Here is an 18,310-nt window from a genome sequence, read left to right on the forward strand (position 1 = left end):
TTGTTGCTCTTTTGCACTCAACAACCTTTGTAAGCACTATGTTGGCCAATGGCACACAACAATGACAACTGGCAGACAATATTCCATTGTTTATAAAGAAACTAGTCTTTAGTGTAAATATAGTGTTCACATCTCTTCATTTTTAAGCTATAATAAGCAGATAGAAGGCTACATTACTCTTATACCAAACTCCAAACCAGAGCTAAAACAAAGCCCAAATTCAGAATGCACAATATTTCTGTCCATTGTTACATTTCACCATAACATTTTGGGAAATCAGTAACTCAGAGCTGATCTGTGCGGTATTTCCGTACCTCCATCCTTGGAGCAGAGGTTGAGAAGGCTGTGCACGGTGTTCATCAGGTCCTGCTGTTGCTTCTGCAGCACTGTGCTGTTGCCCGAAGCTTTGCCCAGCTGGGTCTCCAGCTCAAGAATCACACCACTCTGCCTGACCACAAGTGCCTGCAGATTGCTCTTCTCTTCCCTCAGTACTTCCAGCTCCTGCCTGTGCCTCGCCTCCATTTCCTGCATCTTCAGCTCCAGAAATCTGAGAGACAGAGAGACAGTGAGGAGAAAGACAGTAGAAAAGGAGAGACACCAAAACAGGTCCAGGGAGACAGGAGGGAAAGAGTAGGAAAGCATTTTAGGACAGAGCGCAGCTGTGCAAAGCTGTCCACACTCTGTTGCGATTATTCGAGCTTATAATTCACACACCATAGAAGATTAAATTGATTTAGCATGGCTATAATAGGTGTATAAATATTTATACGAAGTTCTTCAGTATCCATGACCAAAACAATCCAAATTTCATCATATACATTTGGGGATTAGTCAAAGACCAGGCAGGATCCGGTTGTCTTAAGGTTTTATTGCTCATCTTGGGTGTATGATGTGCATTACCATGTGTATGTTGAACAGAAAATAACACTTGGACATCAGATTCTACATGATGACTTCCCGAACAATATTAATACCATAACATCAACATGGAGAACAAATAAAAAACACAGATGCAGCTAACTATTTTCTTTGCGATTGTGATGAAGAAATTCTTACAGTCATTTTGTTTTATTTTACAAATACAGCTGGGTAGCTCTGCTGATAGAATTGCGAATCAGGCTTATGTACTTACGATGAGGGACAAGTCCCATCAGACCAATTTACAAACTACAGTGTATCATACTATCCAAACAGCATATACGTACATCAAATTAATTAAATGCGCAACAGTCCATGTATGAAAATATGTCTTCAAAAGTATTTTTAAAGGCAGGAGAAGACTTTCATCCCTTGGCCGGTTGCACTGAATTGCACAGTATGAGACCAAGTAACTGTCCGAGATTCGATTAAGTTGTTGAGAATTGAATGTTGTATTTTGCAATTTGTGTTTTTTGGATGTGAAACTTGCATCTGTTTGTTTTTTCTCCTTATTACTAGGAATCAGATTTAAAGATTCCAGGGCATCATTTCCCAGTGTGGGTCAGAAATGTACAAAAACATCAGTTCAAATCAGAATTGAACAAATTTTCAACAACTGATCGTTGAACGCACAAAAAATAGACATTAGGGTATACCATAAAGCCACTCCACTTGTTTCTACACTGTTTAAAACTGCACACGTTCTTGAATGAGTTTGTGATTTGCACTTATTCTTACCCATTTTTATCGTGGAGTTTACTGATCTCATTGGTCTGCACCATGAGCTGCTTCTCCAGCTTGTTTGTTGACAATGAGTTCTCCAGCAGCTGAATCTCCAGCCTGGATGTCTGATTCAAAACCTAATTTCAAGTCACAGTGAAGCAGTACAGCCAGACAATAATGATATAGCACACATAACCACAAAGTAGGCCAGCATTAAACAAGCAACCCCTATAGAGAGGTCATAAACAGGAAAAAATGAGCTACTGTTGTTCCTTGGCTGTGCGGTAGTGTTTAAGAACATTGGTTCCCTCAAGGAAACTCTTTGTTTCACAAAAACAGCAGAATCAAGTCATGACCATATTCCTGTGTGTCTCATTCAGATTCTCAGGAAACATCAATAGTGATGGGAACTCAAGTACAAACCATGGCTCTAGGGAGAACCGACATATCATATGATTTGTGTATTATGCTTGGCTTTTTATTGGTGATCCTGCAGAGATAGTAATAAGAAGAATAGCTTGGTAAGTGTTGTGTGGGAAGCTTCATAGGGGGAGATACCTGAGTCTCGACATCAGTCAGCTTGCGGGTCTGTTCAGCTGTCTGAGAGAGCAGATTGGTTCCCATTTCCAGCATGGCTGCTGTGCGATTGTGGACGGCGCTTTGCTGTAACTGTGCCATCTCTGCTTTCATGCTCTCTTTGATGTAGGTCTCAATCTGTGGTAATGAAATATTGCTAATGAACCAAAATGTAAAAAAAAAAATTCATCCATCCATTATCTGTAGCCGCTTATCCTGTTCTACAGCCTATCCCAGCTGACTATGGGTGAGAGGCGGGGTACACCCTGGACAAGTCTCCAGGTCATCACAGGGCTGAAACACTCACATTCACACCTACGGTTAATTTAGAGCAACCAATTAACCTAACCTGCATGCCTTTGGACTGTGGGGGAAACCGGAGCACCCGGAGGAAACCCACGCAGGCACAGGGAGAACATGCAAACTCCACACAGAAAGGCCCCCATTAGCCACTGGGCTCAAACCCAGAACATGCTGGCTGTGAGGCAACAGTGTTAACCACTACACCACTGTGCCACCGCCAATTGTGGTTTCGCGCTTGTTTTTGCAAGGTACTGCTTTATCACTCGAAAAAACAAAACAAAAATGGCTAAAACATTAAAGGCAAGGCAAGGCAAGTTTATTTATATAGCACATAAAAATTTTCATACACAGTGGCAGTTCAATGTGCTTTACAGAAGTAAAAGCAAAACAGTAAACAATAGAGAATAAAATTACATAAGAAATATAATAAGAATTAAACAATAGTAGAAATAAAATAATAAAATGAAGTAGAAGTTCAAATAGGGGGAAAAAGGAAAAAAAACCAGCAGAATAAAATAGAATAAAAGTTAAGTAAAATTTGAAACATGCAGAGACTGTAAAAGTACAGATTATTAAACATGTAAAGAAGACAATATTAATTATTTAACAGAAAGCATCTGAAAACAGCTTGGTCTTTAACCTAGATTTGAAGCTGCCAACAGCAGGAGCATTTTTAATGTCCTCTGGCAGTTGGTTCCATAGCTGCACTGCATAGTAGCTAAAAGCTGCTTCACCATACTTTGTTTTAACAACAGGTTTTAATAATAAATTTTTCTGTTGCGATTTGGTAGATCTGATTGGGTTAGGGCGCTGCAACATGAATAAAATGAATTTCCTTTCCTAAATGATCAAATTAAGGCTCTGAATTACCAATGGGTTGGATGAGGAAACAAAGTACTTCTATTCATTTAGCAAAATAACACAACTTTTCCTTTTGCATGCTTTCCTTAATGAATATGTAATTTGTGGCAAAATACAGCGACCTGCCCCTGCAAATAGATAAATATGATTTGTAATTGCATGCACAAATTAGTACAACCAAAGGGCAGGTACTAAATTAGCAGAAACCATCTGAAGGCAAAATTATAATTCACTTAATAATGAGAACATTTACCAAAGTTGTCCCTTACACACAATAAGACGGTTTATCAAAATGTTTATTTATTATTATTGTGGTGAATGTGTCTCATGTTGCAATATTCACAGCACATTAGCACATTTAATGGTATTAGAATTGAAATAGAGACTTTCCATTCACGATACCTAATTAACATACAGTACTGTGCAAAAAAGTCTTAGGTACCCTTTTTTTCAAACAAACTTTGTTATAGATTTCTATTTTTTTACTTCTACATTATTGAGTCAGTACAAAAGCATTTTAGAGTCCAAACGTTCGTTTTCCAGCACAAAATTAAATGTTACAGAAAAAAAAGTTTGTATCTGAGCAGCATATTACATAAGAGACCACTTTTCAGATTAAAAAAGAAAACATAATGAAGGCTACTGAGTTTTGGTGGAAAATGAAGAAACAAGTGTGACAGTCCAAGTGTCCAGAAGAACTGTGGCTGGTTCTGTAAGATGCTCAGTAAAACCTACAGCTCATTTCCTTATCAAACTGCACTCACTGTACCTGAGGCTACTGTTTTTTTTTTTAAAGCAAAGGGTCGTCTCACACCAAATATTGACTTTGTTTCATTTATTATGGCTTACTGCTGTTTATAGTATTTTTTTTAATGTTGAAACTTTTCATTTCAGTATTTTAAGCCATTTTTGGTTGACAGCATTTCTTTACATGTGCCTAAGACTTTTGCACAGCACTGTATATCTAAATGCATTGAGTTTACATTCACACCTGAAGTTTCTCAGTGCATCTCATCACATTTAATACTTGAATTTCAGTTCAGTTTATCCTTCTGTGAATCTCTTTGAGACTGAAACTTTGTATAATGAGTTACTGAGACCAATTAATGCACATAGAAATGTAATTTGAATCCTATTTTGCACATGATGGTGTGCATGCATTTATTCTTTGTAAATCACCTGAAACACACCTACTAACCATGTGCACAACTAATCTGATTGCAAATCAGTAATTAACATTTAGGACTAATTGCTCTACTGGATCAAGTGTAACTCCCAAATGTGACTTAGTGCAGAAATGGACAGGTTCAGATGTTATTAACACGGTAGACATATCAAATGAAAAATATAACAGGAGATAGAAAGGCAACTTAGCATCAGAAAGCCTGGAATAAAACACTCCCACAAAACCAACTATAGTCTCAAGCCATGTTTACACCTGGACAAGTGTGTTTTACAAACTTTAAGTGACCAATAAAATGAAAATGGACACCAACTAAGTCCAAGGACATAGAGGTAACTCTCAGCAGCTGCCATGTTGGCCACCAGGACACAATGGATGTTCTCTGAAAACAAAGCATGTTTGATTCACTTTCCAATATGTGTCCATTCCTAAAATGACTGAAATAACCCAAGAAGCAGAGGTATTAGATTGGTGGATATCCATCCAGTAATTTTCCACTTCCAACTACACTCTTTAATCATGGTTTCTTCCAAGCAGGCACCATTTCAAAGAAGCTCTTTATCTCCAGTAAAGTGGACTTCTTCTTTCTACAATGAATAGAATGATTCACACTAATACTAAACTCAGCACAGTAAATATCTGAAAGGCTGAAGATGTAGGTGGAAGCAGATGTAGAGTCATTTGTTAAGGAAGGAAGAGATGAAGATGTTATGATAGAGGAGAACTTGAGAGCTTATCTTTAAAGCTCTCTTTCATCCTAATCTTCTGGCTTGAGAGATGACAAGGCCAGAACAAGGTTTACGAACACAAAGACTACTTCTGTGGATTAGCCCCCGCACACCCGTTCTCCATCTAAGTGGCTCATATGCTTACATTAGCTTGGAACTAACTCTGAGTTTGTCTTTGTCCTATAATCTATATGACTTTGATAACTTGATAACTTTGTCTTTACTGGAGGTTGTTCATGGTCTCCATCTTGCTGGTATAACATAATAGTGCAAAGAACATGGTGTGCAACAAATTATTAATCTACACATACACAGGAAAAGGCAGTACATAGATGTCGAAACTGTAACAAAAAAGATAAGAAAATCAGACAAGTGGATTAGTAAGGCAATTGAACATATGTAGGTCTTGGCAAAGCAGGGAACTATGTGTGAGCTCTTCAGTGTGGTCCAGATGAAATATTTGAACCCTACACTGGGGAATAAAGGGAGAATGCTCATGGCAGCCATTTGTAGGGTCATTCCAAACTGAAGTGTTGAAAAATAATTGGTGTGTTTTTTAAATGGACCAATGGATAGACACAATTTTTCTTGAGATTTTTTATTCTGAAATTACTCTGAATGGAAAAATGACAACCAACGAACTGGATTTTACCAAGTGGGCTAAGCATAAGTACGAAACGTGTTGACCTTTAGTAATAGTAAATTATGACTACCAATAGTGAGCCAATTTGTTACTAAATTGCAAGTATGTTCATTAATTTATTCATTCATTCATCTTCAGTAACTACTTTACCCTGCTCAGGGTCATGATGTATCAGGAGATTATCATGAGAATACTGGACGCGAGGCAGGGACACACGCTGAACATGATACTAGCCCATTTCAGGACACTATGCATGAACACATTCACATCGAGGGTCAAGTTAGCATAGCCAATCCACTTACTGGCATGTGTTTAGGAGGTGGAAGGAAACTGGACATGAGGAGAAACTCCACACGGCTCAGGATCAAAACAAAGACCTGGGAACTGAAAAATGTGCAATGCTACTTGCTGTACCACTGTACTGACATAACAAATATGTCTAAATGTTTTCAAAATGGCTGCTTTTTTGACAATGCTAGCTTGCTAATATTAGATGGATAAGCTTATGAGGCAAACAATTATTTGCTAACAGACATATTGTATACAGTGGTGCTTGAAAGTTTGTGAACCTTTTACAACCCTGATTCCAAAAAAGTTGGGACAAATTGTACATAAAAACGGAATGCAATAATTTACACATCTCAAAAACTGATATTGTATTCACAATAGAACATAGACAACATACCAAATGTCGAAAGTGAGACATTTTGAAATTTCATGCCAAATATTGGCTCATTTGAAATTTCATGGCAGCAACACATCTCAAAAAAGTTGGGACAGGGGCAATAAGAGGCTGGAAAAGTTAAAGGTACAAAAAAGGAACAGCTGGAGGACCAAATTGCAATTCATTAGGTCAATTGGCAATAGGTCATTAACATGACTGGGTATAAAAAGAGCATCTTGGAGTGGCAGCGGCTCTCAGAAGTAAAGATGGGAAGAGGATCACCAATCCCCCTAATTCTGCGCCGACAAATAGTGGAGCAATATCAGAAAGGAGTTCGACAGTGTAAAATTGCAAAGAGTTTGAACATATCATCATCTACAGTGCATAATATCATCAAAAGATTCAGAGAATCTGGAAGAATCTCTGTGCCTAAGGGTCAAGGACGGAAAACCATACTGGGTGCCCGTGATCTTCGGGCCCTTAGACGGCACTGCATCACATACAGGCATGCTTCTGTATTGGAAATCACAAAATGGGCTCAGGAATATTTCCAGAGAACATTATCTGTGAACACAATTCACTGTGCCATCCGCCGTTGCCAGCTAAAACTCTATAGTTCAAAGAAGAAGCCATATCTAAACACGATCCAGAAGCGCAGACATCTTCTCTGGGCCAAGGCTCATTTAAAATGGACTGTGGCAAAGTGGAAAACTGTTCTGTGGTCAGACGAATCAAAATTTGAAGTTCTTTATGGAAATCAGGGACGCTGTGTTATTCGGACTAAAGAGGAGAAGGACAACCCAAGTTGTTATCAGCGCTCAGTTCAGAAGCCTGCATCTCTGATGGTATGGGGCTGCATTAGTGCGTGTGGCATGGGCAGCTTACACATCTGGAAAGACACCCTCAATGCTGAAAGGTATATCCAGGTTCTAGAGCAACATATGCTCCCATCCAGACGACGTCTCTTTCAGGGAAGACCTTGCATTTTCCAACATGTCAATGCCAAACCACATACTGCATCAATTACAGCATCATGGCTGCATAGAAGAAGGGTCCGGGTACTGAACTGGCCAGCCTGCAGTCCAGATCTTTCACCCATAGAAAACATTTGCTGTATCATAAAACGGAAGATACGACAAAAAAGACCTAAGACAGTTGAGCAACTAGAATCCTACATTAGACAAGAATGGGTTAACATTCCTATCCCTAAACTTGAGCAACTTGTCTCCTCAGTCCCCAGACGTTTACAGACTGTTGTAAAGAGAAAAGGGGATGTCTCACAGTGGTAAACACGGCCTTGTCCCAACTTTTTTGAGATGTATTGTTGTCATGAAATTTAAAATCACCTAATTTTTCTCTTTAAATGATAAATTTTCTCAGTTTAAACATTTGATATGTCATCTATGTTCTATTCTGAATAAAATATGGAATTTTGAAACTTCCACATCATTGCATTCCGTTTTTATTTACAATTTGTACTTTGTCCCAACTTTTTTGGAATCGGGGTTGTAGAATTTTCTATATTTCTGAATAAATATGACCTAAAACATCATCAGATTTTCACACAAGTCCTAAAAGTAGATAAAGAGAACCCAGTTAAACAAATGAGACAAAAATATTATATTTGGTCATTTATTTATTGAGGAAAATGATCTAAAATTACATATCTGTGAGTGGCAAAAGTATGTGAACATCTAGGATTAGCAGTTAATTTGAAGGTGAAATTAGAGTCAGGTGTTTTCAATCAATGGGATGACAATCAGGTGTGAGTGGGCACCCTGTTTTATTTAAAGAACAGGGATCTATCAAAGTCTGATCTTCACAACACATGTTTGTGGAAGTGTATCATGGCACAAACAAAGGAGATTTCTGAGGACCTCTGAAAAAGTGTTGTTGATGCTCATCAGGCTGGAAAAGGTTACAAAACCATCTCTAAAGAGTTTGGACTCCACCAATCCACAGTCAGACAGACTGTGCACAAATGGAGGAAATTCAAGACCATTATTACCCTCCCCAGGAGTGGTCGACCAACAAAGATCACTCCAAGAGCAAGGCGTGTATTAGTCAGCGAGGTCCCAAAGGATCCCAGGGTAACTTCTAAGCAACTGAAGGCCTCTCTCACATTGGCTAATGTTAATGTTCATGAGTCCACCATCAGGAGAACACTGAACAACAATAGTATGCATGGCAGTGTTGCAAGGAGAAAGCTACTGCTCTCCAAAAAGAACATTGCTGCTTGTTTGCAGTTTGCTAAAGATCATGTGGACAAGCCAGAAGGCTGTTGGAAAAATGCTTTGTGGATGGATGAGACCAAAATAGGACTTTTTGGTTTAAATGAGAAGCGTTATGTTTGGAGAAAGGAAAACACTGCATTCCAGCATAAGAACCTTATCCCATCTGTGAAACATGGTGGTGGTAGTATCATGGTTTGGGCCTGTTTTGCTGCATCTGGGCCAGGACGGCTTGCCATCATTGATGGAACAATGAATTCTGAATTATACCAGCGAATTCTAAAGGAAAATGTCAGGGCATCTGTCCATGAACTGAATCTCAAGAGAAGGTGGGTCATGCAGCATGACAACGACCCTAAGCACACAAATCGTTCTACCAAGGAATGGTTAAAGAAGAATAAAGTTAATGTTCTGGAATGGCCAAGTCAAAGTCCTGACCTTAATCCAATTGAAATGTTGTGGAAGGACCTGAAGTGAGCAGTTCATGTGAGGAAACCCACCAACATCCCAGAGTTGAAGCTGTTCTGTACAGAGGAATGGGCTAAAATTCCTCCAAGCCGGTGTGCAGGACTGATCAACAGTTACTGGAAACGTTTAGCTGCAGTTATTGCTGCACAAGGGGGTCACACCAGATACTGAAAGCAAAGGTTCACATACTTTTGCCACTCACAGATATGTAATATTGGATCATTTTCCTCAATAAATAAATGACCAACTGTAATATTTTTGCCTTATTTGTTTAACTGGGTTCTCTTTATCTACTTTTAGGACTTGTGTGAAAATCTGATGATGTTTTAGGTCGTATTTATTCAGAAATATAGAAAATTCTAAAGGGTTCACAAACTTTCAAGCACCACTGTATGTTTATTATTAATTTGTGATACTCCATCCATCCATTATCTGTAGCCACTTATCCTGTACAGGGTCGCAGGCAAGCTGGAGCCTATCCCAGCTGACTATGGCAAGAGGCAGGGTACACCATGGACAAGTCACCAGGACATCACAGGGCTGACACACAGAGACAAACAACCATTCACATTCACACCTACAATTAATTTAGAGCCACCAATTAGCCTAACGTGCATGTCTTTGGACTGTGGGGGAAACCAGAGCACCAGGAGGAAACCCATGCAGACACAGGGAGAACATGCAAACTCCACACAGAAAGGCCCCCGTTGGCTGTTGGGGTCAAACTCAGAACCTTCTTGCTGTGAGGCAGCAGTGCTAACCACTACACCACCGTGCTGCCCCTTTTGTGATACTCTTATTTGCACAAGTGTCAACAATTTCTGCATAATGTACTGTCTTTGAAAGATTGTTTCATAGTGCATTCTGAAATGCTTTTCTCACTGTGAAGGAAATAGGGCTTAGTCTTAGCCAAGAATTAAACATGTGCAGGGCATTACTGGGGCATAAAAATGGCAGAAGAGGGTGAGCTCATGGAACATTTTTAATTATTTATTTTCTATTATGAAACATATGAAAATTTGTCCATCTACTACTCAACACATTTAGCAAGTGAATAAACATTGATGTGAAAAATAAGTCACATGGCAAAAGAGAACAAATTATTTTAAAAAAGGCAGCTGTGCATTTAAGTTGGAGAAAATAGTTGAGTTGAAGTAACTTTGTGATATGCACTAAAAGGCACTTTAAAAAAGTAATATAATATGGTATTTGATAAGAAATTAAAACTTTTCTGCACGATATGACACCGATGCGAACATTAGGAGCACTATACCATGTGACTAAACAAACTATACTGTACCAAAAACTGTGACAATGACAGAATGTTTTGAAAAGATGTTAACTGAGCTTGTTCAAAATGACCTGCATTTGTATGAAATCTCCATGGTCGCAGGGAAACGTCGTGATGAAATTGTGAAACATCTCATCTCATCTCATTATCTCTAGCCGCTTTATCCTGTTCTACAGGGTTGCAGGCAAGCTGGAGCCTATCCCAGCTGACTACGGGCGAAAGGCGGGGTACACCCTGGACAAGTCGCCAGGTCATCACAGGGCTGACACATAGACACAGACAACCATTCACACTCACATTCACACCTACGGTCAATTTAGAGTCACCAGTTAACCTAACCTGCATGTCTTTGGACTGTGGGGGAAACCGGAGCACCCGGAGGAAACCCACGCGGACACGGGGAGAACATGCAAACTCCGCACAGAAAGGCCCTCGCCGGCCACGGGGCTCGAACCTGGACCTTCTTGCTGTGAGGCGACAGCGCTAACCACTACACCACCGTGCCGCCGAAATTGTGAAACATTTTATAATTAAACATGGAAATCTGCTGGCAGGAACATGCACTCTTACTGAATATGACTTTTAATCCTTTAGATACCCAAAAAGATATGCAGATGAGGATGTAGAAAATGCTGCTCTCGGTTGTATGCACCAGAAGGGTGTCATGGGTATTAACTGAGACAAAGATAGAATAAGATCAGCATTTCACCAAGGCATATGAATTAAAGTAAGAGATTGTATTAATTTCATCTTTAATGGGTACTGAAATGTGTCCTCCATCAAAGTGTGTTTCTGCAGATTAGAAAGTTTTGTCATTCTGTTTAACACATGGTCATATAGTTTACAAGCTTACAGCAAGATATGTTTCTTGTTAAACAGAATGTTAGACAAAGCTGTGAGTACTACATGTCACCTTGAGCGTGTGTTATTGCTAACACTCATTTGCTGAAACATTAGCTCAGACATCCTTTTCTGGGCTTCTCCAGGGAAATGTGGCTGAGTCATGGCTCAAAATGGTGGGTGTCCCTAATGGAAAGTACCAAGGAGAAACAAGATTAGACAAACATACTCTTCAAATAAAAACACAACGGAGGAAGCAATAAAATGGACCAATGTGGGTATCCGATCATTTTCCACTTTCAACCACAAACAAGACCGAGCATCCAGAGACAATAGATGTGGTGGTGCAAGAGACACAACATTAACTCATATTTTCATAATAACTGGCCACTGAACAATTTAAAATGCTTACAGTGGCAGATGTACAAAAACGATTACATTTAATAGTGTGTAAAAATGTTGGTAATATCTATTAAACTGTAGTGCTGAGAAGAAAAATCTAAAAACCTTAAGCAAGCCTTTAACCAATGTGGAAAACTCCACCTCCAAAATCAACAAAAAGGGGAGCACCCTCTGACCACATCACGCAACATTCGGTTTCTTCTCACAGCTGCAGGAATTTGGCATAATTAAGTATATCTGAAGCAGAGGACCCTGTCAGACACGGTTAAACTGCACCTGGGAGGCTTGGCTTACATCTCTCTGCTGCCCACCAACTGGGGTTCATGCCAAATGAGTCAAGGTCAGCCCTATCAGCGCTTTAAGATCTGACCGCAGGGCACCTCTGTCTAGATCAATATCACCAGGAACACTTTAAACCACAAGGGTTTAGTACATGACTTGAAAATTGATTGTGTTTATTTGCAACATGTACAAACTTGGGAAGGTGAAAGGGGCATCCTTTGTGGAGTAGGAGTTAGGGGGAACCTAGATTACATGAAACATTGACCATTTGTAGATTACATCATGATCATGCATAGCTTTGATTCTAAAATAGCTCTGCTGTTTCCATTTAGCTTAATTCTATTTAGATACGTTGTCCTACTCTGATCAGTGGGAATACAGCCGTGACAAATTCTGTCTCTGGCGTCTCTGACAACTGTAAGAGTTTATGAGCACCAGGAGTAGCATTTTGCCTCACTATTAATAGTAAAGCAATCTGTTTGAGCTGCCGTCCGATGCGTTGAGACAGCTCTTAACATTAGGACAACCGGGAGTAGAAACTGCCTGTTTTATGGCTGCAGACATGAAGATAAATCTTAGATTCTTTAGTAAAAGGTGAAACATTATGCAGTTACAGTACATGCATTAACAGTAAATGTTAATGTAAAGATTAAGCATGTGACTGTTATAGCTGAGATAAAGCAGATACAGCAAAAGTTTAATGCAGACAGGGTGAGTTCCTCGTTAAAAAAAAAAATCATGTTCTGTACAATGTTCTGTAAGGTCAGGGCTTTTGCATGATGGTTTACATACAGTTAATGAGACATCAATACATACTGAGACGATCATCTTAAAAAGGGTTTATTATTAGGATGGGGAAAGTATAACTTTAAAGCATATATATCTCTACAGCTGGAGCATAATGCTAGCCAGGCAAGCTGAGTACATCCAGGGAGAGCTCCATGTCATGTCCTGTCTTATCTCACCCATTGCGCTCTGAGACGGGATGGTGGGACGGTGGCCTCTCTCACACAGCACGATCCTTTGAAAGCATGCTAATGGCTGTTAAGAATTACGACATTGTGTTAAAATATATAACATTCCTGTGATTAAGCTAAAATGTGAAAATAACCATTATCTTGAACAAGATTTAGATTAACAGGTATACTTATGTCAGCCTTTAAAACACATTTATCATGCAAGTGTACTCATGGGCCAGGTTGTAGATAACTCACGCTGGGTGTTCATGCTGGGCAGGCGGGGTTTTAGTCAGCTCTTGTTTTGTGAGATCTTAGAAGACTGTTTTGTGAGGGCTTATAAAACTCACTCAGAGCCTGTGACTGACATTCTGGAGATGAGGATTAGTGGAGTAACACTTAAACTGGGCCTGAAGTTAACCTTTACGACCTGGATCCCACGGGCCAGCTCCCAGGCATTCCCGCAAACTCTAAGTGGCTCACTAAGCTCTCTCACACACACATTAGTCTCTCATTTGACCATACACACATTGTGTGCCAATCTTAATACATTTCTTTTTTGTTAAACGTCAGCAAAACAAAAGATTAGGGAAGACACAAACATGCATACTGGACCATGTATGTATCTTCATGTGCTACTAAATGGTTCAGCATGTGGTTTCTGGTGGGTGATTGCAATTGCCTGAACTCATTGGTGGCATACAACTGTGATTCAAGAGCTCAGCCTAACCACAGAATCCTCAAACCAACTGCCAGATACAGCAAGTGAAAAGTTAATGACACCACCAAGTTGATTTAATTCTATGATATTTTCCAGCTTTCTTCCAACAGGGTAATTTCTATATGCAAAACAAAAACCAACCCAACCATCTCATACAACTCCAAACATTTGAACAGATGTGTCACGATGCAGTTTTAGCTTGTCCGTGATTCTATCATGCAATATTTTGACAATGGTAAAGATGCAGGAAAAAAACTCTTAATTCAGAGCCCAGGTCTGTTTACTTTGAAAATCAAAAGTAAAACAATAAATGTAATTCAACAGCCCTGGGCTAGGGAACTAAAAGCAAACCTTGAAAAAAGGCTGGGGAAAAAAAGGTACAACAGTGTTTACAATTGAAAGACCTCTCATTTGCATGCGTGACAAGCTCAGGTAAGCATTAATGCCAATATCTGACCTAGTTAGCATTCCAGACCAAATAAAGTTTAAACACTTCTGTGACTGCCTGACTGCTTGTCAATTCTGTGTGGCCTGTGGTTTGCAAAAATGCAATGGCCAGATGTTCCTAGTCTCCTTGGGAACTGTGAGAAAAAAGCAAAAACATATATATATATATATATATATATATATATATAACATATTTAAATAATACTGGCTGGCTTTGAGTGGTCCATCTGATATACAACCCCGATTCCAAAAAAGCTGGGACAAAGTACAAATTTTAAATAAAAACAGAATGCAATAATTTACAAATCTCAAAAACTGATATTGTATTCAAAATAGAAGATAGACAACATATCAAATGTTGAAAGTGAGACCTTTTGAAATTTTATGCCAAATATTGGCTCATTTGAAATTTCATGACAGCAACACATCTCAAAAAAGTTGGGACAGGGGCAATAAGAGGCTGGAAAAGTTAAAGGTACAAAAAAGGAACAGCTGAAGGACCAAATTGCAACTCATTAGGTCAACTGGCAATAGCTCATTAACATGACTGGGTATAAAAAGAGCATCTTGGAGTGGCAGCGGCTCTCAGAAGTAAAGATGGGAAGAGGATCACCAATCCCCCTAATTCTGCGCCGACAAATAGTGGAGCAATATCAGAAAGGAGTTCGACAGTGTAAAATTGCAAAGAGTTTGAACATATCATCATCTACAGTGCATAATATCATCAAAAGATTCAGAGAATCTGGAAGAATCTCTGTGCGTAAGGGTCAAGGCCAGAAAACCATACTGGGTGCCCCTGATCTTCGGGCCCTTAGACGGCACTGCATCACATACAGGCATGCTTCTGTATTGGAAATCACAAAATGGGCTCAGGAATATTTCCAGAGAACATTATCTGTGAACACAATTCACCGTGCCATCCGCCGTTGCCAACTAAAACTCTATAGTTCAAAGAAGAAGCCGTATCTAAACATGATCCAGAAGCACAGACGTCTTCTCTGGGCCAAGGCTCATTTAAAATGGACTGTGGCAAAGTGGAAAACTGTTCTGTGGTCAGACGAATCAAAATGTGACGTTCTTTGGAAATCAGGGACGCCGTGTCATTCGGACTAAAGAGGAGAAGGACGACCCAAGTTGTTATCAGCGCTCAGTTCAGAAGCCTGCATCTCTGATGGTATGGGGTTGCATTAGTGCGTGTGGCATGGGCAGCTTATGCCGCTTTTCCACTACAAACGCGGCTGAGCCGTGCCGTGCCGAGTCGAGCTGAGTCGAGCTGAGCGGGGCTATTGAAGTTGCATTTCGACTACAACCGCGCTGAACCGTGCTGGCTGGAAGTGGGTGGACACATTGGGTGGAGTTAGCGAAAGTGGGTGGACGTCACGTGATGTCGTTAAGCAGCGCAAACAGTGACATCAGTGACAGTGGCGGAACAAGTCAGAGCCGGGCCGGGGGCGGGGCAAATGACCGGGCCCTTTATTAAAGCTTATCATAACATCATTTTAGGATACAAAATGTCCGCAACTGCGGTGTTTACCAATTTCAACACTACCGGGTGCAACTATGTTATTTAGTACATCAAGTCCTTCAAACGAACATGTAACTCAGAAACAAAAAACATTAGGATACTGTACATGGCTCATAATAAAACATCAATAGCCTATACTGCGCACATTATTTGAAGGGCATACGAATGAGCGCTCAGAGTGGTGACAGGAAGAGTCAGAAATAAAAGGAGGGCGGTGCAAACCTCACTGAATGCACTGTGTTTACCAATTTCAACACTACGGGGTGCAACTATGTTATTTTGTACATTAAGTCCTTCAAACGAACATGTAACTCAGAAACAAAAAACATTAGGCGACATACTGTACATGGCTCATAATAAAACATCAATAGCCTGCTGCGCGCATTATTTGAAGGGCATATGACGAGCCTTGCGCTCCGCGAACTCGTCCACGATGCTCTGTATGTCACTGATTCAGTGAGCTTTTAAGCGGTAGTCTCACGACCCGGATAGTAAACAATAAACATGGAGGACATGGAGTCGTTAGTGTTGCTGGTCTTGGTGCTGTGGCTTGTTGTCACCGACAACGCCAACAGATACTGGCAAGAGCGTATAGATGAGGCGAGGCGCATAAGGCTTCAGAAATTCTCGTAATTCATAATTATTATTCTTCCGGGTTTGCGGTGTTTACAGATCCCAGCGCGCTCGCGGGGCGTGTGTGGGCATGTGAGGACACTCCTCCTCACCAATCAGTGCACAGGGGAGTGTCTGCTCACGCCCCCAGCCTCACTCGGCACGGCTTGGCTCGCTTCAGCCCCACTCCAAAACGGTGCGAGTTTTAGGGGCTAAGCAGGGCTGAAACGAGCTGAGTCGTGCTGGTTTTTGGTAGTCGAAACGCGAGCCGTGTCGGGCTGAAGTGAGCTGAAGCGAGCTGAAGTGAGCTGAAAAAGGGTAGTGGAAAAGGGCCATTACACATCTGGAAAGACACCATCAATGCTGAACGGTATATCCAGGTTCTAGAGCAACATATGCTCCCATCCAGACGACATCTCTTTCAGGGAAGACCTTGCATTTTCCAACATGACAATGCCAAACCACATACTGCATCAATTACAGCATCATGGTTGCGTAGAAGAAGGGTCCGGGTACTGAACTGGCCAGCCTGCAGTCCAGATCTTTCACCCATAGAAAACATTTGGCGCATCATAAAATGGAAGATACGACAAAAAAGACCTAAGACAGTTGAGCAACTAGAACCTACATTAGACAAGAATGGGTTAACATTCCTATCCCTAAACTTGAGCAACTTGTCTCCTCAGTCCCCAGACGTTTACAGACTGTTGTAAAGAGAAAAGGGGATGTCTCACAGTGGTAAACATGGCCTTGTCCCAACTTTTTTGAGATGTGTTGTTGTCATGAAATTTAAAATCACCTAATTTTTCTCTTTAAATGATAAATTTTCTCAGTTTAAACATTTGATATGTCATCTATGTTCTATTCTGAATAAAATATGGAATTTTGAAACTTCCACATCATTGCATTCCGTTTTTATTTACAATTTGTACTTTGTCCCAACTTTTTTGGAATCGGGGTTGTATTCCATTCAGCTAGCATGATATTAAACTCATCTTTGACTCGTTCAATATCATACTAGCTGAATGGAATATATCTGCTATACCATGAAAAAAGCCAGCCAATAATATTATTATAATAATACACATTCCTTTGGGGTGTTCAACGCGTCTTTCTCTTTCAAAATTCTCTCAAAATCTTCCATATGTAACGAAGCAAACCTAGCAGCCATGCTTGTTTACAAACTGTCACAGTCACTCGCTAATGCGGAAGTTTTATGTGTAATATGGTGAACAAAGAAATGCTTCTGTGTGCATGCGCAGCAGAAAACTTTCTCACTGAATATTTGCATCAGCTCCGACGTGTGACATCATGTTGTCTTGACAACCATGCAATTTCGTAAACCATATTCAACGCTTATTCTCCACTGGGTAGAGTGACAATGCATGTAGGATAAGCAACATGATAACAATATTACATGCTGTCGAACCAAATGAATGGAACCTGCTAGAAGGGAATAGAATGCATATTTTTATTCCATTGAAAAAGTGTACTGTATGTATAATAATTCCTGATATTTCATTCTGATGACGTCACTCCCAGTGCTTTCCTGCTGACACAATGCATGTTGTGAAAATGGCGAACCAGTTCAAAATTAAAATTATTTTGATTAACTTGTGGTTTTGGGTTTTTTTTGTGTAGATGTGTCCATATAATATAAAGAACATTACACACTGGTGCAAAGTTCTCTTATTGAAAATATTTTCAACACTCATTCGCTTCACTCACTCGTGAATATGTTCACCACTCAAAGATAAACTTCATATCTTCATGCCATGATATATATATATATATATATATATATATATATATATATATATATATATATATATATAAAAAAGCGGCTAGAGATAATGAGATGAGAGATGAGAAATAATATTGTCACTGTGCTGCCATATATATATGACAATTATTCCACAAAATCGAGTCGTACATG

The 18,310-nt window shown here is 39.9% G+C and overlaps 1 protein-coding gene across 2 annotated transcripts in view; it reads right to left on the reverse strand.

The window, feature by feature from the left end:
- The window catches only part of angpt1 (angiopoietin 1), a 99,228-nt gene that overhangs the window by 60,588 nt on the left and 20,330 nt on the right, over nt 1-18,310 (reverse strand). Inside the window, exons 2-4 of one of the 2 annotated variants that reach the window (XM_060942985.1) lie at nt 2,200-2,355; nt 1,657-1,766; nt 315-547 (exon numbers count right to left, since the gene is read on the reverse strand). In XM_060942985.1, the coding sequence (XP_060798968.1) occupies nt 315-547; nt 1,657-1,766; nt 2,200-2,355 (499 nt within the window). Of the gene's footprint in view, nt 1-314; nt 548-1,656; nt 1,779-2,199; nt 2,356-18,310 lie in introns of both variants that reach the window. The other variant, XM_060942984.1, reaches the window with a different exon arrangement.

This window comes from Neoarius graeffei, chromosome 16 (assembly GCF_027579695.1).
Source record: "Neoarius graeffei isolate fNeoGra1 chromosome 16, fNeoGra1.pri, whole genome shotgun sequence".
Lineage (NCBI taxonomy): Eukaryota > Metazoa > Chordata > Actinopteri > Siluriformes > Ariidae > Neoarius > Neoarius graeffei.